At 38.7% G+C, this 27,003-nt stretch overlaps 1 protein-coding gene across 24 annotated transcripts in view; it reads left to right on the top strand.

The window, feature by feature from the left end:
• Ktn1 (kinectin 1) overlaps window positions 1-27,003 on the top strand; it is an 88,928-nt gene that overhangs the window by 25,984 nt on the left and 35,941 nt on the right. For all 24 annotated transcript variants that reach the window (XM_028758497.1, XM_028758479.1, XM_028758498.1 and 21 more), the window contains exons 5-18: window positions 71-201; window positions 5,192-5,308; window positions 7,873-8,013; window positions 11,065-11,171; window positions 12,828-12,960; window positions 14,168-14,255; window positions 17,355-17,521; window positions 18,289-18,357; window positions 19,806-19,843; window positions 20,796-20,886; window positions 21,440-21,508; window positions 22,184-22,221; window positions 22,357-22,438; window positions 22,901-22,969. In XM_028758497.1, the coding sequence (XP_028614330.1) occupies window positions 71-201; window positions 5,192-5,308; window positions 7,873-8,013; window positions 11,065-11,171; window positions 12,828-12,960; window positions 14,168-14,255; window positions 17,355-17,521; window positions 18,289-18,357; window positions 19,806-19,843; window positions 20,796-20,886; window positions 21,440-21,508; window positions 22,184-22,221; window positions 22,357-22,438; window positions 22,901-22,969 (1,340 nt within the window). The remainder of the gene's footprint in view (window positions 1-70; window positions 202-5,191; window positions 5,309-7,872; window positions 8,014-11,064; window positions 11,172-12,827; window positions 12,961-14,167; window positions 14,256-17,354; window positions 17,522-18,288; window positions 18,358-19,805; window positions 19,844-20,795; window positions 20,887-21,439; window positions 21,509-22,183; window positions 22,222-22,356; window positions 22,439-22,900; window positions 22,970-27,003) is intronic.

The raw sequence follows: 27,003 nt of genomic DNA, 5'->3' as shown, positions 1-27,003 counted from the left end.
TTAATGTTTGTTCAAATTATTGCTTGTGTCTCTAATGCTAACTTTGCCCTCCTTTTTGTTTATAATTAAGAAAATGCTGAAGTGAAATTTAAAGATTTCCTTCTGTCCTTGAAGACTATGATGTTTTCTGAAGATGAGGCTCTTTGTGTTGTAGACCTGCTGAAGGAAAAGTCTGGTGTGATAAAAGATGCTTTAAAGAAGGTAAGTGGTTTTGATTGTCACAGTTGTGAACAATTTCTAAGTTTACCAAGTGAGGCATGCTGTAATATTTATATTTCTGTTCTTTTTAGTTTTTTTCGAGACAGGGTTTCTCTGTGTAGCCCTGGCTGTCCTGGAACTCACTCTGTAGACCAGGCTGGCCTTGAACTCAGAAGTCCGCCTGCCTCTGCCTCCCAAGTGCTGGGACTAAAGTCATGAGCCACCACTGCCCGGCTATATTCCTGTTCTTAATAGCTCTTAACTACTTCTGTATGTTCTGGAATGCTTTTGAAATTTCGTATATATTCATGCTAGTTTATGAACTTGTTTAGACAACCATTCTTTGAGTCATTTGCTGCTCTGATAAAAACTAATTGTTCAAAGTAGGCAAAATGATTTTTATGGTTTTGCAGTCATTTGGCTCTTAACTAAGTTGGATCATGCTTTGCTTTAGCTAGAAGTTTTGATGAAGTAACACCAGGTGATTTCTAGTTACAAAACAGATAGTAAATACTTTGTAATTGAAGATTGCACATTGGAAAGACCCTAGAACCTTTTGTCCAGGGTTAGAATTTCTCTCTGTGTGTAATGTTTCTTTACAAGAATATATGGTTTTGGACTGGGGAGATAACTTTAGTCCATAAAGTTCTTGATACATAAACTTGAGAGTCTGAGTTTGATCCTAGAACCAGCCACTGGGTATATGGCTTATGACCATCATTTGGTGGTTAGTAGTCTTGTTTCTGATCTCCAAGGATTCATGTAAAACACTAGGTACACTGGCATGTGCCTGTAGTCTCAGTGCTGGGAAGATAGAGGCAGGAAGAGCCCTGGGAAGGATTTGTGTGTGGTGCTCACTAATTTGCTAGCTAGCCAGCTCAGCTGAATTAGTGAGCCCCAGAACAAAGAGAAATGCTGCCTCAAAAAAAAATTTTTTTTTCCAAGGTTGAGGCTATCTTGAGAAATAATATCTTAGCTTGACTACTCCTATTGCCACCCTTACCACTCTTTATGGCTAACTCTCCTCCTCAATGTCTGACCAAACCAAACCAAACCAAACCAAACCGAACCAAACCAAAAAAAAAAAAAAAAAAAAAAAAAAACCCTCCTAAAACTACCAAAACCCAAAAAATAGCAAAGTTAAAAACTTATAAAATAATAACCTCAAAAACAAATCCCTGTGCAAGTAGCATTCTTATGGTTCATGTTTACTATATATACTGTTGCATATCGTTTGTCGTGTAGAAAAGAAAAGTACCAACTTTCTAAGTGTTAGCTTGTATAAGAGATGACTCGGTATCTGGTATTTGGTGTTAGATGGCTGACTTAATTTTCTTTCTTTTCTTTCTTTCTTTCTTTTTTTTTTTTTTTTTTTTGGTTTTTTTGTTTTTTTCAAGACAGGGTTTCTTGTGTAGCCCTGGCTGTCCTGGAACTCACTCTGTAGACCAGGCTGGCCTCAGAAATCCACCTGCCTCTGCCTCCCAAGTGCTGGGATTAAAGGCGTGCGCCACCACTGCCCATCAACTTTCTTTATTTTCAATCATGGTGGACACATACATACTGTCCTCATCTACCTACTTAGGTGTGTTTATAACACAGTTGGAGTTTTATCTTGCAGACCACTCCAGCATGAGTTTTCACTGTCTCCTGCAGTAGTCTGGTTTGGATTTTCCTTAGACCATTCATCTGGTTTCTATGTGCCTGTGAGGTGATCATTGAGCCGTAGATCAGTTACCCACTTACTGTTAGAGCCCTGTTAGTGCTTTTCTCTGCGTGTAGGCTAGTACACTTTTCATTATTTTTTTCCTTTGTAGCTGTGTTTTGTGATTTCTTTCTTAACTGTCACTGCATTTTACTAGAACTAGCCCTTCTCTGGTTCTTTTTTTTGTTTTGTTTTGTTTTGTTTTGTTTTTCGAGACAGGGATTCTCTGTGTGTAGCCCTGGCTGTCCTGGAACTCACTCTGTAGACCAGGCTAGCCTCGAACTCTTAAACTCAGAAATCCACCTGCCTCTGCCTCCCAAGTGCTGGGATTAAAGGCATGCACCACCACTGCCCGGCTCTCTGGTTCTTTTAAGCACAAGTCCCTTCTTTCTCCTCCTTGCTAGTATCATTTTTTCAAGTGTGCCTTACTTGATAACTAGTTATTTTAGAGCTGTTTTGTTAGAGACTATGGACATTTTCTTGTCACAGTAAAGCCTCTCCATACATCTGAGTATGTTAATAGTACACTCAGAAAGTCTGACATTTTGTATTGTGGTATGCTAGCTGGACTGTGGTTTTTATTTATTTTTTATTTTTTTATTTTTTTTATTTATTTTTTAATAAAGTTTTTTTACAAGTTTTTTTTTAAAGATTTATTTATTTATTTTATGTATGAGTACACTGTAGCTGTCTTCATGCACACCAGAAGAGGGCATTGGATCCCATTACAGATGGTTGTGAGCCACCATGTGGTTGCTGGGATTTGAACTCAGGACCTCTGGAAGGGCAGTCAACATTCTTAACCACTGAGCAATCTCAACAGCCCCTGGACTGTGGTTTTTAAAAGTGAAGTTTTTAAGGCAATCAGCAGATATAAGTGACTTTAAGTATAACTCAGATTGCCCTGTTGCAATTAACTTTCTTGGTGGTTTTTGTTTTGTTTTAAATTGCTTTTTTGAGACAGGGTTTCTCTGTGTAGCCTTGGATGTACTAAAACTCGATCTGTAGACCAGGCTGGCCTCACTCACAGAGCTCTGCCTGCCTCTGCCTCCTGAGAGCTGGGATTAAAGGTGTATGACAGCACCGCCTAGCTAGCTTGGTATTCTTGATTGAACAGTTTGTTTTTTGGTTCACTTTAGTATTGATAGGTGAATGTATCTGAAGAGTTTTTAGTTACGTGTAGAGTTTTGGGAAAGTTTATAGCACATGAATGGTTTGAGGTAATATTACTGCCTCGCTGTTATTGTTCTTAAAATTAAAAACAACTGTTGTAAGTGTCTTATGTTCTTATTAAGGATGCTGCTGCTGACTTACAGAGATAGTTATGTTATGAATGGAGTTACTTTGGAAGGCTTGAAGACTGAATGGGAAGTCAGAATTTCTTTGCTTTTTAGTTAAGGTAGGCCTAGGAAGAAGTTAAGTAGTTATTAAGGATAGCACTTGATTTAGGGCTGGTAAAACTCCAAGTGGAAATAAAAATAGCATTGTCTGGTGGTCTAGTTGTAAATTAGGTAATTAAATTAACGCTTTCTCCACTTAGACATTCTTTGTTTTTAAAGGACTAAGATGTAAAAGGTGATGAAGACAGGCGAAGGAGAGCCAACGTTTGCCTGACAGTGAGTTCAGGTCTTTCAGGGACACTATAGAAAATTCAGTAATTCACTTGACAAGGATGACTGCAGAGGTGTGCTGCGTGCATGCTATAGTAGAACTACAGCGTGCTAGAGATCAGCTCTCCCTCTAACCCCCCACCCCCCTCCGCCAGTGCAGGCGGCAGGAGATAAATACTGCTTGTATTGTGAGAGCAGTTTGATAAAACTGTATGGCAAGAATGTGAAGTTCAGGCTCTGTTTTTGTGGAGAACAGTTAACAAATAATTGAAGGAAAGGCAGTAATGTTAGCCTCACTAAACTGTCATTCAAGTCCAAAGTCAACAAATAAAGATTTTGATCTGACAAAACCTTGGATAGAGTTTTCATGAAAACTTCTTGAAAACTCAAGGAAACACAGTTGTGGCCAACAAGTTTAAAGAAGGATGGTGGGACAGCCAAGGCCTGGGCCACTGTGTACCCTCAGAGCCAATACTCAAAGTACGGAGGCAGATGAAAAAAAAAAAAAGAAAAAAAAAAAAACAAAAACAAGACTGGCAATGAACTCTGAGGAAAACTTCATTTAAAAAAAAAAAAAGTACACAGGCAGGCAGGCAGGCAGGCAGGAGTTAAGGGAATGTACAGCAGATAGAAATCCTGCCGTGCACAGAAGGTGGAAGAGGATGGAGGGGAAGGGAAATGAATTGTCCTGATGTGTTTAGTGTGGAGTGTCCCTCTTGTGTGAGCTCTCCTTCCTTGCACAGTCTTTGTGCTGGGTGGGGAACAGTGAATTTGTCCAGTGTTGACTTTGGTGCTGTTCAGGCTGTGAGGCCTTTGTTTCATTTGGGCCTCCCATATTGCTCCTCCTTCCCCCAACCCCTGCTTGCTGTGTTCTTAGGATAGTACAGTTGATCCAATGTCTTCGTTTTCTCTTTTCTTTCATATAGCCTTTAAGGCTGTCTTCCAAGAAAGTTCTTGCCTGAAACTGCACTTGTTTCTCACGTCAAATGGGACATTGTGGTGTGTTTTTTTTTTTTTTTTTTTTTTTCCCCGAGACAGGGTTTCTCTGTGTAGTCCTGGCTGTCTTGGAACTCACTCTGTAGACCAGGCTAGCCTCGAACTCTCGAACTCAGAAATCTGCCTGCCTCCGCCTCCCAAGTGCTGGGATTAAAGGTGTGCACCACCACTGCCCGGCAACATTGTGGTTTTGTTGGTTGTGTTTTGTTTTTTTCATTTGGGAATGGTGTTTGCTGACCTTGGAGAACTGGCACTGTGGCATCCTGGCATGTTGTGACAGAGTTGCCGAGCACCATGTTTGCTAGCCACTGCTCTGTTGGTCTTGCCTGTTCTGTACTTTGAGATTATTACACATGGCTCCTTCTTGGTTGAAAGGTCACGTGATTTCATAGTCTCTTACTCTTTCGGAAAAGTAAGGAGGGAAATTACTTGTTTTGACTTTTCGGCTTATAAGTGTTAGCTCTGTACTTCTTTGTTAAAGTATGCTGTTTTGTATCCTACTAATTGTAGAATATTTACTGTCGAAGTGACTGATTTGGTTTTATTTGACTAGTGTGTGGCAGTCATTTTATTTTAGATGTGGTACTTCCATTGATCCACAGGCCCTTTATAGTAGCTATTTCACACTCACAGTTTCATTGAGTCATTTTAACTTACTCATTCCGTCCTGATTTCTCAATTACAGTCCAATAAAGGAGAACTGAGTGGTCTTCTGCATCAGCTTCAGGAGAAGGAGAGGCTGCTCTCTGCCGTGAAGGAAGATGCTGCTGCCACAAAGGAGCGCTGTAAGCAGTTGACTCAGGTGAAGACATTCTTAGGTTCAGGGATGTGCTTTCCGAGTCAGAAGCAGTGAGAGGCTTCAGAAGCACCATGTACCTTAATTTATATAGAATAAAAACAATTTTCTTTGAGGATTTTCATATGGAAGACTTGTAGTCATTAATGATATAATAAATAAAATAAAAATGTTTATTAGTCTAACCAGAATAGCAAAACCATTGTGCTCAGAACACAAGAGTTTAAATGGATGTGACGTGGATCTGTTCTTCTGAGAAGCGTAATATCCAATTATGTGATTCACATGACGCTTTTATTACTTACGTATGGAAATCCTTGTGATAAAGATTTGTACTTTTAAATTCTTCTTTAAAACCTTAGATGTTTTAGTCTGAGTGGTAAAAATCTAACTCCAAACAAAACTTTTTAAAAAATATCTGTGTCGACTGAGAGAACAGAAGTAGCCCTCTGGAGAGAGTGTTTCCTTCATTAGATAGAGTAGTGTAGACAAGCATGTGTGCACTCTCATCACCACCCCACAGGGATGAGTGGCTCTCAGTGTACATCTTTTGTGAGCTTGACTCATAAGAAAAGTCAGTGCAAGCACAAAAATGCTATAAGCCTGCTTCCTTATAATTAACTTTAATATATTTTGATGTGAATATCATTTAATACTGTTTTTTGAAGTTTAAAAAAAATGGGTTGTTACTTTTGATGTTTTGTTGTGAGCATATCCTTTAATGGCTCTTTCCTGCTTCAACTCAGGCATCACCGTCTTGTACCCTGGGGTGTGTATACTTAGTAACTAAGTTAAATGGCTGCATAAAAAATAAATCTGACTGACTTATCTTCAAAATAAAATTTATTTATTTATTTACTTATTTATTTATTTAGGTTTTTCGAGACAGGGTTTCTCTGTGTAGCCCCTGGCTGTCCTGGAACTCACTCTGTAGACCAGGCTGGCCTCGAACTCAGAAATCTGCCTGCCTCTGCCTCTCATGTGCTGGGATTAAAGGGGTGCGCCACCACTGTCTGACTCATTTTTTTTTTAAACCATATTGGAGTTAAATATTAAGTCAGTGCTGTTTTCCTCGTAGTTTTGGGACAGTTGTAGATCTCCCAGGCTGGTCTAAAGCAGGCTGTATAGCTGAGAATGACCTCTTCATACTCCGGCTCCCCTCATCGCACCTCCAAATGCTGGGATTAGAGATCATTGCCAACATAACTGGCTTTAGTATGGCACTTTTGTAAAAATACATCTAGTGTAATTCTTTAAAAATAAAGTGTTAAGTGTATTGTATGTCAGTATAACAGCTTTCAAATCTAAATCTAAAACATGAAACATAAGTATATAATAACTTCATAAATTACATAAAAGCCTCAGTTTTGTCACAGTTTTTTTGTTGTTGTTGTTGAAACACTTTATTCAGAAGCTTGGGGAAAGGTTGAAGTCCACATTGTCTGCTGTTCTGTGCAGGGCAGACCTTAGAGATCTCCCCGTCGCTAAGAGCTTGTCACAGTTTCTTAAAGCAGGGATGTATTCATACTTTCCGATAACCAAAATTGCTTGCTTTCATTTGCTTGGATATTTGTTCTAGGAGTTTATATCTTTTAATATTTGAATTAGAAAGATAATAAAGCTTTTTTTGGGGGGGGGGGTTTCAAGACAAGGTTTCTCTGTGTAGCCCTGGCTGTCCTGGAACTCACTCTGTAGACTAGGCTGGCCATGAACTCAGAAATCCACCTGCCTCTGCCTCCCAAGTGCTGGATTAAAGGCATGCACCACCACCACCTGGCAAAGCTTTGCTTTCTAACTTAGCCATTTTTAAATGTATTTTCTGCTATAAACATCCTGTGTCTCTTCCTCTAAAAGAGAGGCCTGTCTTTGGTTCCTATTCTAACACTTCACCCAGTCTTTTTACTAAACTCTAAAGGAGAGTAAGAATTGATCACTGTTCTGCCTTAAAATATTTTTTCTTGCCGGGTGGTGGTGGCGCATGCCTTTAATCCCAGCACTTGGGAGGCAGAGGCAGGTGGATTTCTGAGTTTGAGGACAGCCTGGTCTACAGAGTGAGTTCCAGGACAACCAGAACTATACAGAGAAACCCTGTCTCGGGTAAAAAAAAAAAATTCTCATAATCACATTAGCATGTAGGTTATTTTATTTTAGGCCTACAGCCTTTATAGTGATTTAATCAAAAGTGAATTTTAGATAGGAATAATCTGGTAAGTGTCTATAAATACACTTTGTGTGGAGAGTAAGCACACTGCTGAGGACTCTTTTTTTTTTTTTTTTTTTTCTTCCAGTCTTTTGAGACTGGGTTTCTCTGTGTATCCCTGGCTGTCCTGGAACTCACTCTGTAGACCAGGCTGGCCTCGAACTCAGAAATCTGCCTGCCTCTGCCTCCCGAGTGCTGGGAGTAAAGGTGTGCGCCACCACCACCCGGCTGGTTTGTTTGTTTTTAACCTTTGACTTTGCTTTGTACATAAGCCCTGATGGAACCTTCATGATATGTTACTGTTAGAACATTGTCTTAGTTTGGTAATGTCATAACGAGCTCTTCATATACTTCTTTTCTTCTATTCTAGGAAATGATGACAGAGAAAGAAAGAAGCAGTGTAGTTATAGCAAGGATGAAAGATCGCATTGGAGCACTAGAAAAGGAACATAATATATTTCAAAACAAAATGCACGTCAGTTACCAAGAGACTCAACAGATGCAGATGAAGGTATGTTTGGAGTCTTGGAAAGTAAAATGAATCATGTGCATTTGTTTAACTTTTAAGTGCTTTGCCTGGGTTGAGCCATTGACATATAGTGGCTAGCTAACCTCACTTCTCTTCATTCTGAAGTACATACATATTCTGTGTGGGGATAAGATAGGAAGCTGGAAGCTAATAGGGCAGTACACCAGGCCAGTGTTGGTGAGCATCGTGTACATTGAAGTGGTGGAGTTGGGGAAGATGGAAACGCACTGCTGCTAGACAGAAGAGTTGTTAGACACGGTGCTCAGGCTGTGTTGGAGCTGTGGAGTCAGCATTGTCAAGTCAAGCTGAAGGTGCAGAGGGCTAGGTGTAAGAGTTATTACTTGGTGTCGTTCTTTTCCCATCTCTGTAGATAGTGGGGTCACTGGTGATTTTAGAATGTAGTTGTAAGAATTGATAGCCAAGGTTGTAGTTAAGAGAGATAGAAATAAGTATGGACCCATTAGAGCATCTTGGATGCCTGAAGACTGGTCAGCCTTTGAATGAATTTAGGGAAGCCAACAGAGTGATTCATTTTAATTTTTGATGCTCACTGCGGCAGCAAGTGTGGAGAGGGGAATAAGGGGTAACGTTTGCAGGAACTCAAGTCAGAACAGCCAGACACACCTAGATACTGGTAATGAGAAGATGAGGTGGAGTAATCCACAGAAGCTACATGGGGCCTGGCGTTTGAGTGGAGACGGGTGACTCTCCACACTCGTCACTAGTGGCATCTCTACACTTTTCTCCAGTCTCTGTGTGTTTCAGAGATCTGGTTCTCAAGATCTTTTCTGTGGATCATTCATTTTAAAGATTTTAGTTAAGTCTGGACCAGTGAATTTTTGCTCCCCTCTTCCCCTTTTTCTTTCTTTGGTCCCTTGATGAACAAAGCTTGGATTTGTCAGTTGAGATTTTAATATTTCCCATAATGGAATTCTTCTAAATTGTTACTTTCGTTTGCTTGCTTATACTTTAGTGCTAAAGGAAAGTACAGATCTGAGATTTAACATTGTTAATGTCAAGTCTTAATGATCAAGCGGCTGAACCAAGAACTCTCCAGAAGTAACCCTGATCATATAGTTATTCTTGCATTCAGTTCTTAGCTTAGTTATATATAGAATTATATATAGAATAATTACAGTTTTTACTATTATATTGTTTATATTCTAACTTGTGATTAGTTCCAGATTTTTTGAAATAAATTATTCTTCACAGCTAACAAAGTTCAGTGTTTCTCACAGAAATATCACCAATAACAGAAATGAGTGGCACTGTTAGGTTCTTACTGTCCACTGTTTCTAGTGTTTGTTTTCTTCTGTTCTCTTGTTCCTAAGCAATTTGAGACATTCAAGAACGGATCTTCAACTGACTTCAGTTTTTTTAGGATGTTCTTTTTTTATATTTTAAAAAGCATTTATATTAAGTGTCTGAGTCTTTTTTTTTTTTTTTTTTTTTTTTTGGTTTTCCGAGACAAGGTTTCTCTGTGTAGCCCTGGCTGTCCTGGAACTCACTCTGTAGACCAGGCTGGCCTCAAACTCAGAAATCCGCCTTCCTCTGCCTCCCAAGTGCTGGGATTAAAGGCATGTGCCACCACCGCTCGGCAGGTGTCTGAGTCTTTGCCTGCATTTATGTATATGTGCCATGTGCATGCTTAGAGCCCTCAGAGGTTAGAGGAGTCTGTGGAACCTCTGCAATTGCAAATGGTTGAGAATTGCCATTTAGTGCTGGGGACTAACTTGGGTCCTCTATCAGAGCAGCAAGTACTCTTAGCCAGTGGAGAGATGTTAGAGCAGCCTTTCAGGTTGAAGGTGAAAGGTTAATTGATTCACTCACTCTGCTTCTGCTTGATGTCTTGTAGGGTCAGGATGTATACACCTATCTATGGAGTTTATAAAAATCCTCTGAAAACTAGAAATGCATACTTTCTTTTTGTTTGCTGAATTGTAAACAAGATATCAGCAGGTATTCATTTCTCTTAATGGAATAATTTATGTAATAAAGGAAGACAAGTCTTTATATGACTGTAAGAATTAGTATTCATTATTGTCTGATTTTATAATTCTGAAATTAAACAATTAGAAGTCAAAGAAATGTTACAGTAGTGATTGTAGTGGTCAGGGGGTGGATACTAGTTACTTAGGAGTCATGTATATGAATGGTAATGATGGCCATATAGCAGAATGGATATGGTTAATACCATTGAACTTTGTACACATGCAAATGGTGGCACCAGCTGTATGGCTCGGTGAGCTTGCTGCCAAGCCTGACGACTTGAGTTCAATTCCTGGGACTCAGGTGGTAGAGAGAGAACTAATTCCATAATGTTTCCTCTGAACACACGCACACATATATGCGTGCTCACATAGCACACGTAGCACACAACAGACAGATGTGAGTAAAGAAGATAGTGGGTACATTTTATGTCATTTATGTTATGAAGCACAGTAAAAAAAATCCAGTGGTGTGACTTTTTCAGGTAGATTTTGATGGTGTCTGTTAGTTATGCTTAATTTATAACTTTGTAAATGTTTGTACATATTTATAGTGTTTAAACTTTGGATAGCCAAAACTTTTGGGAAGGATGGGGTCTCCATTTGTTGTCCTGGGTGGTCTGTAACTTGCTATGTAGAGCAGGCTAGCCTTAAAACTCACAGTTCTACCTGTTTCTGCCTCCCATGTGCTGGGATTAAAGGCATGTGCCACCTCATCCAACTTAAAACTTTAAAAATATTGTTAATATAATCACATATTCTGGGGTCAGAACAGGACATCTGTATAATAAGTATCAAATCATATCTTAGTTCTGAAACATGATGCATGTTTGGCATCTTACCTCAGGTGTACTTTAATTGATGATCTTGTTAGGTTCTGAGCTGGACAGTTTGTACATCACATTTATCACTAAACAGTTCTTTAAGGCTCTTCATATTGACCTGAAAAAGAAGGTTTGTATTTCATTTTTTTAATATTTCTTACTCTCTTATTATAGTGCAATTCCTCTTAAAGGTAGCTTTGCTGATCTTTGTTTCCTAATAGTTTCAGCAAGTTCGGGAACAAATGGAAGCAGAGATAGCTCATTTGAAGCAGGAAAATGGTATCCTGAGAGATGCTGTCAGCAACACTACAAACCAGTTGGAAAGCAAGTATGTCTCCAGATGCCTCATTCTCGACTAAATGACAGGCTGCCTCTGTCATGAGGAGGAGGGGTTGGCTTGGCTTCTGCTTCCTCCAGTTGCTTCTAACCCTTAGCTACTTTTCAGGAACAACTGTTTTTTTTCTTTGTGTGAAGACCTAGCTCTTCTAAGTTCTGTGTGTAGTGTAGACTGCCAAGCCCCGGGAGCATCAGTGTTGCCGGTGAAGTAGCACACACACACTGAAGCTGCCCTCCTCCAGCCTAGCACTCCTTAGATTTCATTATTCTCTTTTTTTTTTTTTTTTTTAGGTTTTTCGAGACAGGGTTTATCTGTATAGCCCTGGCTGTCCTGGAACTCACTCTGTAGACCAGGCTGGCCTTGAACTCAGAAATCCACCTGCCTCTGCCTCCCAAGTGCTGGGATTAAAGGCGTGCGCCACCACCGCCCGGCCGATTTCATTATTCTCAGTAGCACCTGCCATGCTGATTTTAAAAAGTGTGGTCTTGATCCTCCTTACCACTATAGAGTTTGCAATCCAGGGGCTGCAAAGTGCAGCCCAGGTAGTTCATGGGGGACTTAGAGACACTAGGAATCTTGCACAAAGTACACACTGGTTATTATTTGCAATAATGAGGTAAAAGCTTCCTCGTTAGAGTTGAAAATGCTCTCTTTCTCTGGACAACAGACCAAGTCCAGTTACAATGGTATTGGTATTAGGAGGGTGGTGTTTTTTTTTGTAAAGATTTATTTTATGTGTCTTGAGTATTTTGCCTGTATGTCTGTGTACCATATATATTCCTGGGGCCTATGGGAGGCCAGAGAAGGTGTCACATTCTTTTTTTTTTTCACCCCCTCCTTTTTTTTTTTTAAGATTATTCATTTATTTATTATATGTGAATACACTGTAGCTGTCTTCAGACACCCATATGAGGGCATCAGATCTCATTGCAGATGATTGTGAGCCACCATGTGGTTGCTGGGATTTGAACTCATGACCTCTAGAAGAGCAGTCAGTGCTCTTAACCGCTGAGCCATCTCACCAGCCCAAGGTGTCACATTCTTTAGAACTAGAATTAAGAATGGTTATGAGTCACATGTGGGTAGTAGGACTGAACATGGGCCTTTTACAAAAGCAACAAATGCTCTTAACTGCTGAACTTTCTAGTGTCCATATTAGGAAGGTTTAGATCAGTTTAATGGCAGCAACATCTTTCTGTTCATGCTGCTGAATATTTGGTTATCCATTTTTTCTTGATATTTTACAGTGATTTTCAAATGTAAAATTATTTATTTGATTATTATCGTGTATATGCCACAGTATGTGTTTCCTGTTTTGTTCTGTGGAGTGTATATGGAGGACACAACAGCTCTGGGAGTTGGGTCTCTCTGCCACCATGGAATTTGGGGTGGCACTCAGGTTTTTGAGGTTGCATAGCTCTCACTCTCTTAGGCAACCTTTCAGCCCTATAGTGGTTTTTAGAGCTTGCCATCATTAGAATTATTTAAGATTATACTCGGGAACAATATTACTACTTAGTCATACTCCTTTACATTTGCCTGTAAGTGAGGTTACTAGTTCAGCATAATTAACACAGGATATGTTGTGCTTGTGAGTTCTTTATGTGTGTAACAATGCAAAACCCCTAATCCAGTCACTGTTTGCAGGCAGTCGGCAGAGCTAAATAAACTGCGCCAAGATTGTGGGAGGCTTGTGAGTGAGCTGAACGAGAAGACAGGAAAGCTGCAGCAAGAGGGAGTGCAGAAGAAGAATGCGGAGCAAGCTGCTACCCAGTTGAAGGTGACCTCTCCCTGCCTCTTTGTACCATTTTGTAAATATTACAATTGCCCACTTCCATGACATAGTGTGTATATAGGTTTGAGAAGTCTAGTGTGAAGTTGAATTACACCCACATTCTAAGGGCTCTGCCTTTTCAAAGTTATGTCTTGATAAACGTTGATTGTAGGGCTAGGTTTGAAGCTACAAACTGAGATAAGAAAAATGAAGCCATGTGATTGACAAGTAAGGGTTGAATTATTGTGTGTGTGTGTGTGTGTGTGTGTTATACATGCCTACATGTGTAACGTAAAAACAATTTTAGAAAGGGACCTTTAGCATTACTTTTATCATCTATAACTGAATCAAGTCAAATAGAGCCTTCTCAGCATTGGCACTACGCTTCCCCTAAGTCCACTCCAGTGGCTTTCACTTGAGCCCTTGATGTATAAAACCATGATGTTTTCAGATCTAGAATGACAAGTGTGATGAGCTGCTCATACTGTTAGGAGATGTGTAGAGTTCTCAGACTGCCTGAGGAGGGGCAGAGTCACTCTCTCATGTTACATGAACTCAGGAACTTAGATGTTTAAGGGTTGATAGCTACCTGTTCCTCCTTTTTCTGAGGAAGATTTTTCTAAAAATATATAGTTCAATTTATAGAGGTTATATGCAACCTTACTGTTAAGCTCCCATCCACACTGATGTATAGTATACCTTGAGGCCAGTTCCAGACAGTTTTATAATTGCCTATAGAAAATGTATAACTTGTTTTATCTTTTCTTTTGCAAGTTTTGTTCAATACTTTGTGAAAGTGATATCAGTGTCGTTCCTTTAACACTGGGCCTTTTGGGGGCTTTATTGCTGACACGGATAAAGGAATGTGATAAGTGGCATCAGAATTAATAATCTTAATTAGTGTTTTGCAATATGTATATTTCAGAATATGTAAAATTTTAGGTACTGACTGAGATTTAGCAATAGATACTGTCTTGTCTCTTAATAGCTTAGGGACTTAGGAATGGTTGATGAAAAATAGCTTCTAGCTCAGTGGGTCAGATAAGTATGTAGGGGTGGCTGTCTGTAGTGATCTAACAATCCATAGACCTGTGTTCCCAAGGCGTTGGAGAAAATGATGGATGTGGCTGACAAAGAAATGGCTCTCTTTTACAGTTGAATCTTGCTGGGGTTGATTTTCGTTTTTTTCCTTTCTCTCATTTTAAATATCAAGGTTCAACTACAAGAAGCTGAGAGGCGGTGGGAAGAAGTTCAAAGCTATATCAGGAAGAGGACAGCAGAGCATGAGGCTGCACAGCAAGGTAAAGAAGAGGCATTTGTGTAGACTGAGACACTTCCCTATCTGCTGTTGATAGAGAAAGATTATTTGGCATTTAGCACAGACAAATGAAAGTAGATTTTTGTCCTTTCAGATTATCTTATTTCTAAAACATTTGTTAGGTGTTGTAATATAAGCACACTTGTGGCTTTGTCTGCAGTAGTACTGTAGAATTGGCATCTAACGGGCTGGTAAGAGCAGGGCTGTGACCCTGTTTCCTGTGGTTTGCCTTTGGTCTTGTTGGTACTTGTAGCCTTATGAAGAGCCATTCACTGCTTCCTTCTACCTTTATAAACATGAACTCTGTCTGCTCATTTTTCTGTAGTTTGACCGGGCGTTCATTATACTGTTTTCATCTCTGCTGTTCCCTTCTGTCTCAGATGTGACAAACAGGATGACAAAGTCAACCTGGCCAGGAAATGATTTATTTAATCTTAGAGCTTGTAGTCCATTGTGATGAGAAGTCAGGGCAGGAACTCCAGGGAGGAATCTGGAGTCAGGAACTGAAGTGGAGACCGTGGAGGATGCTGCTTACTAGCTTTCCTTCCATGCCCTGCTCAGTCTGCTTTCTTACAGCACTGCCTTGGCCCTCGCACGGAAAACCTCAGTCAAGAAAATGCCCCCAGCATGTCAGTGCAGGCCAAGCATCTGGAAACAGTTGCTTGATAAAGATTTCTTTTTCTTAGGTGACTCAACCTTGTGTCAAGTTGACATAAATACTAGCCATAACGTCTTTCTAAACTTGAATATGGCTCCACATAGGATAAATAACAGTTTTGACTTGTTAACTCTTTAGTTTCCTCTGATTATTTCTTTTGGTCAACACCAAAATGAATACACCCAAAAAACCACAGGACTTTAAGACTTCTACCTTTATATAAAGATGGTATTTATGTTAAGATACTTTAACTTATTTAAATATGTAGTGTTTTATATGTTATGAGTGAAACACAGGAATCTTATCTTGCTAGAAGGCTATCAGTATAAACCAAATGGCTATAGAGAGTAAAACGGCACTCTTTTATCTAACTGTTGTTTTAGGTTTATTTATTTCATCTTATGTATGTGAGTATTTTGTATGCATCTGTGTATGCCCATCATGTACATGTGTGCCTGCTGTCCCAAGAGGTCAGAAGAAGGTATGGAATCCCCTGGGCATGGAGTTACAGATGGTTGTGGCATGGAGTTACAGATGGTTGTGGCATGGAGTTACAGATGGTTGTGGCATGGAGTTACAGATGGTTGTGGCATGGAGTTACAGATGGTTGTGAGCTTTCGTGTGCGTACTGGGAACCAAAGCCGAGTATTCCAGTGCTCTAACTGCTGAGCCATCTCTCCACCCTCCGTGCTCTTTTACCTTTACTCTTAGTGGGTTACCTCATACTCTGCTCTAAATGATCGTGCCTTTTTAGACCTTGGGATTTTACTTTATATTTCTAAACAAATTTAATACTAGTACTTAAAGAAGTGAGGTTGTTTTGTTTTGGATTGGTTTTGGCAGAGTTTCTCTGTGTAGCCCCGTGTCTCACTATGTAGACGAGTGGGCCTTGAACTCACAGAGATCCACGTGGCTATAGTGAGTAAAACAGCAGTAAAGGATTGCTTCCTTTTGGTGGAAACTGACTTAGTATAGTTTCCCCACTGTATCTGTGTTCTGAAATGTTGATGCACTTCTATTCCATCCGTTTTCATTTTCTGTTCTCATGACCAGGATACATATTAAACTGATCTGTTCATTTGTACTGTTTAGTTCCTAAAGCTTAGTACTACTAGATTTTCCATTACTTGATGCTGTTTTATTTAAAAAACTTTGCCCTATGTTCAACATTTCTTAATTCACTCCCCCTCATCATCTTAAATGCAGGAGGCAGGGATTTGTGCTAGACTTTGCTCATGGTCCCTCTTGAAGGTGTAGTCTTCGTGCTCTAATGCTTGTTACTTTCTAGGTCCTAAGACTCTCTTCCTCTCTGCCCTCTGTCTGCTCTTTGTCACTGTCACGTTCTCTCCTACATTGGAAAAAGCTTTGTTCTTTTTTGCTAGCTGCATCTGAATATGCCTAGAAGTATATTTGCGGAGGCCTTAAGTATCTGAAAATGTTTTTACCATACAAGATTGGTTTGTCTGGAGATTGAGCTATAAGTCAGCAATGATTTCATCTAAAGAATTTTGACATCATGAACTTAATGTTTTAATTTTAACTGTTGCTAATAGATTCTTCGCTTCTGTGAGTTCTAATCCCAGATATGCCCATTATTACATATTTGATTTTCAGTAATTCTTTCTGAGTTGTATTGTCTTATAAATTTGACAACTTACCTTTCTTAAGGTAAGGACATATTATGATCAGCTACATATTTCTGTCTGTGGTAATGGGTTTCCTCTCATCTCTGACTTATTTATGGTATGGGACAGGGTGATGATTCTCATGCTGCCAGCGATCTTCTGTCATTAGCCTTTTTGATTTAGGTTTCCCTTCCTCTTTTCTACCAAATTAGTGGTTGTCTTTAAATTCACGTTGTCTTCATTTGTTGTGATTTTGAGTATATATATATTTATTTATTTATTTTTCCTGATTTACTTTTTTTTGTGGGGGTGGAAGGAAGAAACAAAAAAAATTATCCTTCATTTCAAATTATTTAGATGATATTTTAAATGACATCTTTTAGATAATAGATTTCCTTGGCATCTGTCTGTGTAACAGAGTTCAAAGAATTTTCATGGAATTTGTTAACATAATTATTAAAGTATCTTTAGGGAAATAAAGAGGGCTTTCAAGAAATCATAGGACCACTTAAAAACCTTTATATCCCATGTAGTTAATGCTCATTGATTATGCAGTATTGTGCCAAGTCCTGGGCACAGCTCTGGATACAGACAGACAACAGAGACTCTGACCCAGAAGAATTTCCTCTACAGCAAGAGGAGTTAGACAGATGGTGGGTGTGGTCCAGAAAGGACAATCGCTGAGACTGCAGAGGGGACAGTGGGTCTGGGCAAGTGTCCAGAGAAGGTGAGGACACTGAGGATGGGTCGGGTGGAGGAAGAGCCACTTTGTAAGATGTAGTATTTTTGTTTACTACAGACTTACAAAGTAAATTTGTGGCTAAAGAAAACGAAGTCCAGAGTCTACATAGTAAGCTCACAGACACCTTGGTGTCAAAACAGCAGTTGGAGCAGAGACTAATGCAGTTAATGGAATCAGAGCAAAAGAGAGTAAGCAAAGAAGAATCTCTGCAAATCCAAGTGCAGGTATTTATTTTTCTTTCTTTAAGAATAAGGGATTATATTTATGTGTTTAATGTGCTACAATAATAATTAAAAGTCATGAATTTGAGAGAGAGGGATATGAGCCATTGGAGAGGTTGAGGGGAAGTGGTCTAATTATAATTTAATTCAAAAATTACAACTAAATTAAAATTCAAAACCTATGTCTGTAAATTCATTAAGTTCAAATAAACTGTTTCAGTGTTTAAATCATTAAGAAAAAGAAATTAGGATAAGTGTTGTATGTCATAATTTTATTTTTTATGATTTATTTATTTTATTTATATGAGTGCACAGTAGCTGTCTTCAGACACACCAGAAGAGGGCATCAGATCCCATTACAGATGGTAATCAGCCACCATGTGGTTGCTGGGAATTGAACTCAGGACCTGTGGAAGAGTAGTCAGTGCACCTGCCTCTGCCTCCCAAGTGCTGGGCTTAAAGGCGTGCGCCACCACCACCCGGCATGTTCTAATTCTTAATGGTGGTAAATAATTGACATTTAATCTTTGAGTGTGTGTTAAAGATGAGCTCACCCACTTCCTTAGGACTTCTTATGATAGGATCAGGGACAGTAAAACAGCCTTGATGTCTGCCTTGTAAATTAACTCAGAATAAAATTAACTCAAAATTTAACTGCTTTAAATAAAGGTAATTTAAAGATATCAAGAATATGTAAACTGTGTGTTCATGTATACTTGGATATTTATTAATGAAACTTTTCTCCTCTTTTTCTTTCTTGTTGATGAAAGGATATTTTGGAACAAAATGAGGCTTTGAAAGCTCAGATTCAACAATTCCATTCCCAGATAGCAGCTCAGGTAATGGTGCTTTTTGATTGGTTACCATTAATTGTAGCTTTCCACCTGTTGGAACAGTTATCTGAACGCATTTGTAGTGCCAAACTTCAGTAGCTGGGAGACTAGTCAATGAATCAGTTTGTAGTGGTCCAAAGTTTGAAACACTAAATATTATTTATAATACTTGGGCAGCACCAAGAACCCCAAACCTGTGTAATTAGAAGGGGTAGGTGAGAACATTCACTCCTGGGAAAAACGCTCTGACCTATGTCACAAAACAAAAGGGCTAGCCCGTGAAATGTGTAGACTGGGACTGGTGTAGTGATGGATGCACTGTCACAGAACACTGACTTTGCTCAGGAATCTCACACATGCGCAGCAGAGAGCTGTGTTAAATATAGCTCGCAGGTTATATTTGCAGAAGACTCAGTTTGAAATGTATAATTCAGTTTAGTTAATAGCAAACGTTGATACCATTGCCCCTTTCTTTGATAGATTGATAGGCTTTGGAATATAAACGACGGAACATTATCAGAAAAATGTGAAAGTTTCCAGAAATACATATACTATAAATTTCAATTTCAGTTGAATGTTAAAGTTATAAAAATTACTTGTAGCAACAAGTACTGGAAATTTGACTCTTGGACTGCAGAGATGGCTCAGCAGTTAAGTGTGCCTGCTGCTGTCCAGAGGATCCGAGCTTAGTTCCCAGCCCCTGTGCCAGGTGATTGACAACTGCCTGTAACACCAACTCCAGGAAATCTAATGGCCTCCGCTGTCACTGCACTCATGCCCCCCAATGCTTACACCTAGTCCAAATTTAAAAAAATCTCTAAAAAAGAAAAAGAATTTGGCTCTTATATAAAACATGGTTTTAACATTAAAAGTGAATTTTAGAGTTCAAACTCCCAAAGCTTTGTGCACATAAATGGTTTTTCCTAATTGCTTTTTTTGTAGAGATGATACTGTAAAATTAGCTGGGGGAGAACCATCTAATTCAGCAAAATGGAGCTGTATGTTTGTGAGTTACCAGCCCCACTTGGATTGGGATCCTTGTCAGCTGAGAGGTAGTGTTCCAGCCTGTCAGAATGCCTGAGCGTGCTGAGAACCTTAATAGTGGAAAGACAGCACTGGCACTCTCTGCATTGTCTGATCATGGAGGGGATCCTGTCAGATAATTTTGCTGAGGAAGAGATGCACAGGGGTAGAGATGGCCTTTGTGGTAGGCTCTGCCCCTTATGTACTTGTTGCTTGTCATTATTCTGTGATGTGATGTGTAATTCCTTAATAGTGGCTGTTGGTGATCAGACATGCTTTCAGAATGATAGCTACTCACTATAGACCAGACATGTCTTTAACAACCTTAAATGTTAATTTCTCTCTCTTTTTAAAAGCTCTGTTGTGATGATTGTACAGCTTTTAAGCTTTTTCTCAAGTGCTCTTATGTTGATAATGTTTTTCTTTCCCAGACCTCCGCTTCAGTTCTAGCAGAAGAATTACATAAAGTGTAAGCTTGCCATTCCACACTTCTCTTATAATTGATAACTACTAACAGATACCTGTTTGATACAATACGCAATTAATTTCATACTCTTACCTGTTTGGAAAATTATCCTAAATTCTATTTTGATCTTTTCTTCTAACCTGTTCCTGTTTAGTCCCCAGACATTACACTTTGTTTTTGTTGTTATTATAATAGAGCTGCCTTACCTTGCTTCATTTGGGATATTGGTAATTATATAGAAGAGGCAATTGTGTTTTCAGAGTAGTGGAAGGAAATTAGTGCTTGAGTCTGCTTTGTACTTGTGGCTCTTTTGTGTCTAGCCCTGTGACACTAGGTCCTATACTCAAAGTAAATTTGCATAGTTACATAACAGTACAGCTACGGGTGAGTTGTGTGCAGATGACCTATAATCTGGTTTTGATACCAGACTTTTCAATGTAAATTAACTTCTTTGACTTAAGATTTAAATAATGGATCTGTCTGTCTGTCTATCTGTCTATCCATCTGTATATTTATAATTTGAGACCTCATCCTGTAGTCTAGACTGGCCTTGAATTTGTGGCAATCTTTCTACCTTTGCCTTCCGAGCACAGGTATGAGCCACCGTTCTGCCATAAAATAGGGGATGTTTGGGGCTGGAGAAATGCTGCTTTAGTAGGAAAGAAAGGCTCATTGTCAAGCCTGATTGACCTAAATACTATCCCCTGGTCTCACATGCTGGACTGATATCCCTCCCTCCCTCCCTCCCCCCCTCCCTCTCTCTCTCTCTCTCTCTCTCTCTCTCTCTCTCAATCATGCTTTATGACAGTTACTAGTAAATGAAATAGTGTCTCTAGTAAGAGAAAGTACAGTTATACAAGAAACTTACTTAGTTAAGATGATCCTTTTCATATAAGACTTTTAAATCTTGTTGTTTGTAAATGCTTATTAAAAGCACAAATGTATTTTCTTGAAGGATTGCAGAAAAGGACAAACAGCTAAAGCAGACTGAAGATTCATTAGCAAGTGAACAGGATCACTTAGCAAGCAAGGAGGAGGAGCTTAAGGTAAGGTGGCTCCTACAGCTTGCTGTAGTATTTTATAGGACTCCAAGTTGAATTGCCCTAAAGATTAATCAGTATGTATTTGTATGAAGGATGAAAAACGCTCTAGAACTCCTGGAAAGTGCTTTTTCTTTTCTGAACTGTAAAGAAGGATACTTCTTCAGCTTTAAAGGGAAAACCCAGAAGGGTTCTACTCTCATAATGTATTCTGTATCAATTTCAGAAGTTTGCCAAATAATGGAAATTGATTTTTTTTTGACTTAGGAAATTTATAATTTGAGACCTTTACTTAACTTTTTTTTTTTTTTTTTTTTTTTGGTTTTTGAGACAGGGTTTCTCTGTGTAGCTCTGGCTGTCCTGGCACTCACTCGTAGACCAGGCTGGCCTCAAACTCAGAAATCCGCCTGTCTCTGCCTCCCAAGTGCTGGGACTAAAGGGGTGCGCCACCACTGCCCGGCCTTTACTTAACTCTTAAGTAGAATAGATACCTTGCCACAAGTTCAATTTGAATTTTATGAAATATTTTTAATCCTGTGTATTTTTTTTCTTGCTCTAGGATGTACAGAATATGAATTTCTTATTAAAAGCTGAAGTGCAGAAATTACAGGCCCTGGCTAATGAGCAGGTAAATAAGTCACTTTTCCTTATTTATCTCTGAAGAAGTTTGAGTGCCTTGCCTTTTTTTTTTTTTTTTTTTTTGAGTCTGTGAACCCCAGTTTTCTGTGTATAAATGCTGTCTATACTGGTTTACTTATGTTTGGCTGTGGGATGTTATTGAGAGCGTGTGCACAGACCACTTAGATATCACTGATTCATATTGGAATTAATGTATGGTACAATGACTGAATTATTTCTAAGATAGAAGAGATTGTTAAAACAGTCCCAATGTGTTACTTGTTTTGGATTTTTCCATTTAATGTGTAAAGGGAAAACTTTTATTAGAGAAAATTGGCCTCTGAGAAGTTTTTGTTTGTTTGTTTGTTTGTTTGTTTGTTTGTTTTTCGAGACGGGGTTTCTCTGTGTAGCCCTGGCTGTCCTGGAACTCACTCTGTAGACCAGGCTGGCCTTGAACTCAGAAATCCACCTGCCTCGGCCTCTGAAGTGCTGGGATTAAAGGTGTGTGCCACCACCGCCCAGCCCTCTGAGAAGTTAAAAATAATGAATGGACAGTAAAACACAGAATGCCATAGTTTGTTACAGCTTTAATCCAGATGTCTGGAAATGCAAGTTTTTATATGAATAGGTGAGTAGTTTAGATGGTTTCCTAAGATGCTAAGAGTCTTATTTATTCTGAATACAGGCTGCTACAGCACACGAGGTGGAGAAGATGCAGAAGAGGTGAGTAGTGTATTCTGTGCAGAGACACTTGTGCATGTGTGTTCATGTGCAGTGATGCTTCCAGCTGAGGCTTGTGCATATAGGCCTGAACACCTTGACTGTCTGCACTAGTTGTAACTGCTCCTCTTCTCATAGTATTCAAGTAAAGGATGATAAAATAAGACTGCTTGAAGAGCAGCTGCAGTGCGAGGTCGCCAGCAAAATGGAAGAATTTAAGGTATGTAAGTATGTGAGCTCCGCCTTCCCAGAACAACTTCCTGTAAGTTTAATTACGATGATGCTCAATGTGCGATTTTTAAAAATATAGTCATTTGGAAATATTATTTCCCTAGTTTATTTGGTGTCTTATGTGAATGGTGAGTTTTTACTAGACTTTTTGCCTAAATGTAATTTATCTGATCTTAAATTAAATGTTTGAGATTGATTTTGCCCCAAGCATTCCTTGGCATTTTTTAAATGAGTATTTTCCTCTTGTGAATATTTTTGCTGTCTTCACTGTTGCTGCAGCGTTAATCCCTGTCCGTTGAGCTCTGAATTTCTATGTCTGTATGGAACCCTTTAGTCTCTTATGAGCACTGAAGCAACAGTGTGGGTTTGCTTGTTCAAAATTCGATTCAAATGATTGCATTATTACCTTTTTCCTTCTTAAAAAATAGTAAATTGGTCTTCTTTCTTCCAGATTCTGAATGACCAGAATAAAGCATTACAACTGGAAGTTCAGAAGCTGCAGACCGTTGTTTCTCAGCAGGTGAGGTTTCGTGGGTAGTGTGGAAATAGCTTGAGTGTGAGAAGGTCTGAGCAGAAACCAGCTGACTGAGAGAGTGTGCTTAAAGTTAGGTGTGCCTTTCAATTGCTCCGATCATTTTATGCTTCAAAATTTTGTTTCAATTTTTTGTTTCAAAATTAAAGTTTTGTGTTTCTGAGAAGGAGATGTTAATCTTCTCATAAGCATTTTGTATAAAAGAGGGAAAGGAAACAAAACTCTGTTTTTGTAGCCTTACCCTTATAGACAATATGGTTTTTTAAAAAGAAGAATGGGTTTGAAACTTAGGAGTGCCTCAGAGTTGGTGTCCCCCTCCTACTCAGTCTCTGTCACCACAAGTACGTTTAAGGACTTGTAGATTCGAATGGCAAAGATCAAGATATCGCTTAGTCTAGTGCTTTGCACATAGACTACATCTAAATAATTTCTTTTTAAGAATGTATATGTGTATACTAATATGTGTGTATATATGATAATGATAATACATATTTTCATATCATGCGATAATGAATATATACATTCACCTTTGCAAGCTAGTGAAGCTGTAGCAGCCTTGAATGGCACTGCTTCGTGAGCTGCATCCAGTCATGTCTTCTTTCTACAGCCTTACTGCCTTCACATTTCTCACATAAACCCTCAGGTCACACTCTTACAAAGTGTTCTAGGTGCTGGCTAGGTGTCTCCGCAGGTAAAGTTATTTCCCACCAGTCCTGAGGACCTGAGTGTGATTTCTGGAACCACATAATGGAAGGAGAGGACTACCTCCCATAGCTGTTTTCTGACATCCACGTACACTCTCACATACACAATTACATAAGCTCTCTCAGTGAATACGTAAATAAATGTAAGAGTTTTTAGAACAAAGTAGAAACTCTGCTGTTGCATGCTTCGTTAGAATATAAATTTTGCATGTTTCCCTTGTAGTATGTTTTTGGAAAATTTATTGGAAATGATAGCACATCCTTTAGAGTTATTTTCATTCTTTGTTTTAAAGTTTACAATTAAGCAAGTATATTATTGGTGTAAGTAGGTGCTGCTTGAAGTATTTGTTAACAATCAGTTTATCAAATTTCATTTTCCTTCCCTTCTGTGAAATGCAATACTGTGTGTAATTTTTATTACTTTGTATAATGCGTAAAATAGCATGGAAAAAATGTAAATATTTTCATTTGTTGTATTATAGATTGTGAATGATAAAGTACTCCAGAAATGATTGGAACCCAAGCTCAAGTGACCACCGTTGAAACTTGAGTGTCTGTTGTTATCTTCAGCTGTAGCTTTGCTGGCAGCATTTTTATTTATTTATTTTTTTAAAATGTATTTATTTATTTTATATATAAGAAGATACTATAGCTGTCTTCAGACACACCAGAAGGCGGCATTGGATTCCATTACAGATGGTTGTGAGCCTCCATGTGGTTGCTGGGAATTGAATTCAGGACCTCTGGAAGAGTAGTCAGTGAGTGCTCGCTCTTAACTGCTGAGCTATCTCTCCAGCCCAGTGTTATTAATTTTTACTGTTAAAAATGGTGTTACTCCAGACATTGACTTTGGTGGGTTAGGTTAGATAAGGTATGATAATTTTTTTTCAGTGTCTATTAATCCTTACCTGGAGAAATAGCAAGCAATTTTTATGTAATAATTACCAGAAATTTCAATATATAAGCCTTAAAAAATTTGTAAGTTAGTTCTTTGTGGGTAAAACAAATGTCTAAAAACGTAAGGGTCTTCTAAAGAAGAAAAATTCTAGTGTTTTAACTGTTTTTAGGCTCTAGAGATGCCTAGATTTAAAGAGAAAATCTGAATATTTCATTCTATTTTTAAAAACATTTATTAATTTATATAGGGGTGAGTGTGTGAGAGAGATGGAGAGTGTATATGAGTTTGTCTCTCTGTGTGTGTGTCTGTATATGAGAGTATGCATGCTTGTGTGTATGTCTGTGTGCGTGTGCATGTGTGTGAATTTTTGAAAAAATTCTTTTTGTCTTTTTTTTGTTACTCGGCTTCCTATGTTATATTTTGTACACTTTAGATGTTCTGTTAAATGACATCTGGTAGTATGGCATAGAGTTTTCTTATGTTATGAATAAATTTTAGTAGCCACAGTTTTCTATTTAAAAGAATCAAGGAGATGGGAAAGTCATTTTTGTGGAACTAATTTCCATCTGCTATTGGGTAATTCCTAAATGTGTTCTCTAGTTTCGGAAGAAAAATAAAATAAAAGGTACCTGAATGACTTACATAGGTTTGAGTTATGCCTGAGACCTTTTGTCATAGCAAATCAAAAAACTTTATACTTTTCTTTTGGTTTCCTTTAGGTATTTATTATTATGTACATATTTTGGGGCATGTGGAGTTCAGAGGACAGCCTGTACTGTGGTTCAGGAGTCAGTTCTCTTCCTCCACTGTGTGAGTCCTAGGCTTCAACTCTGGTCATCAGGCTTGGCAATAGCACCTCTACCTCCTGAGCCATCTTGCTAGCCTTACTGGTTGGCTTGTTCTGTAGTCACCTTTTTATTGTTACTGATAGTGAAATAAGAGATAAAAGTTAGTATACCTAAGTTTCTTTTAATTTCCAACTTTCTTCAACCTCCTCTAGCAGTTAGAATTCCAAATGACAGTTAAGAGAGAACAGGTTTGTGATATAAAAATTTTAGTTCTTTTGCCAGATGGTTTTAAGGTTAAACTTACTGAAGCAGAAACTGGTAATTTTGCCATGTTGTTTCTTCAGGTGTAGCAAGAGCAAAGACCAGAGTCTTCAGGTATGAAGCACCAAGGAAAGGGAGGATAACTGTGTACAGGTTTGATAGTCTCTAGATAGTGCCCTTAGTAAGCCCTTGCTTATCAGTGTAAACCACATTGGACATGGCTTGCTGGCTTGATAGCTGAGCGGCAGGATGCCTTTATTTTTGCTCCAGGAGACTTTTAAGAGTCTATCATCAGGCTGCTCAATAAAAATGATGGGAGATTGCTTCTCTTTCCTCACAACTCTTCCTGATCATTCTGAATTATGAAGATAATAATCATAATTATCTGGAAGAAGTCATAGGATTGGGTTAGGTCGGTAAAGTGCAGTACAGTGAAAACGTTGGTCAGGATTTGAATTGAAGAACCAGCATACTTAACTCAACATGACCAGCAAGGGAAACTGAGCTTGAGTGTTTGTTGAGATATTAGGTATTTACTTCTTTGCTGAGGCTCTGGAGGTGAATGAGACTTGATTCTATGTGGGATAGATAGAAAAGTGTGATGATTTAAATTCCTGAACTGTGTATATGTTTACAGTTTAGATTTTGTTTAAGAATGGAAAGGTGACACAGGAGATAACTTGCCCAACAATTTGCCAAACAGTGAGGGTAATCCAGGTGGAGAGAAAAACTTGAGTAGCATGGTGGTGTGCCACAGAATTGACATACATTCACAGCATTCTAAGATATTGTGTAAGTGCAAGGAATAGGATATAGGGGCTAGTGGAAGATTTTCTAGGGTCTGACTAGGAAGCTTTGTTGTGTAAAGCTTGTGATGATCTAACACTGAGGAGCATTGTAAGGACAGACAAACCTGGACATTTGAGAAAAGTCACAGTGCTAACAGTGAATTTAGGAGTCAGAGAAGCAGACATGGTTGAGTGGAAAGCCCAGTAAGCTGGACTTGCTAGTTGAAACATGTATGGATTAAAAACTGTCTTCATGAGAGTTTTAAATTTATAAAAAGCAACTTCTATATGAGTTGTTTGTATACTATCGGATTGATGATATACATTTTGGGAATTTCTTCCCTCCTTTTTTATGATGGGAGAGTTTTCTTCATTGAGCAGTCTTCCTGTGCAGTTCACAAAGCAGTCCTTATGATCTACAGACACAGAGAGTTTAGGGCGTTGTGGAGTTTGAGGTGAGTAAAGCTGAGGACTGGAATGTACGCAGTAAAGTGAGGACTGATTTGACGTATAGAGGAGGTGGAATCTCAAGACTCAGATTTGGCAATGGAAGCATTAATTTTATTTTTGAATAAAAAAATAT

This window comes from Grammomys surdaster, unplaced genomic scaffold, assembly GCF_004785775.1.
Source record: "Grammomys surdaster isolate TR1022 unplaced genomic scaffold, NIH_TR_1.0 126198, whole genome shotgun sequence".
NCBI classification, from domain to species: domain Eukaryota; kingdom Metazoa; phylum Chordata; class Mammalia; order Rodentia; family Muridae; genus Grammomys; species Grammomys surdaster.
This window is presented reverse-complemented; position numbering and strand designations above follow the sequence as displayed.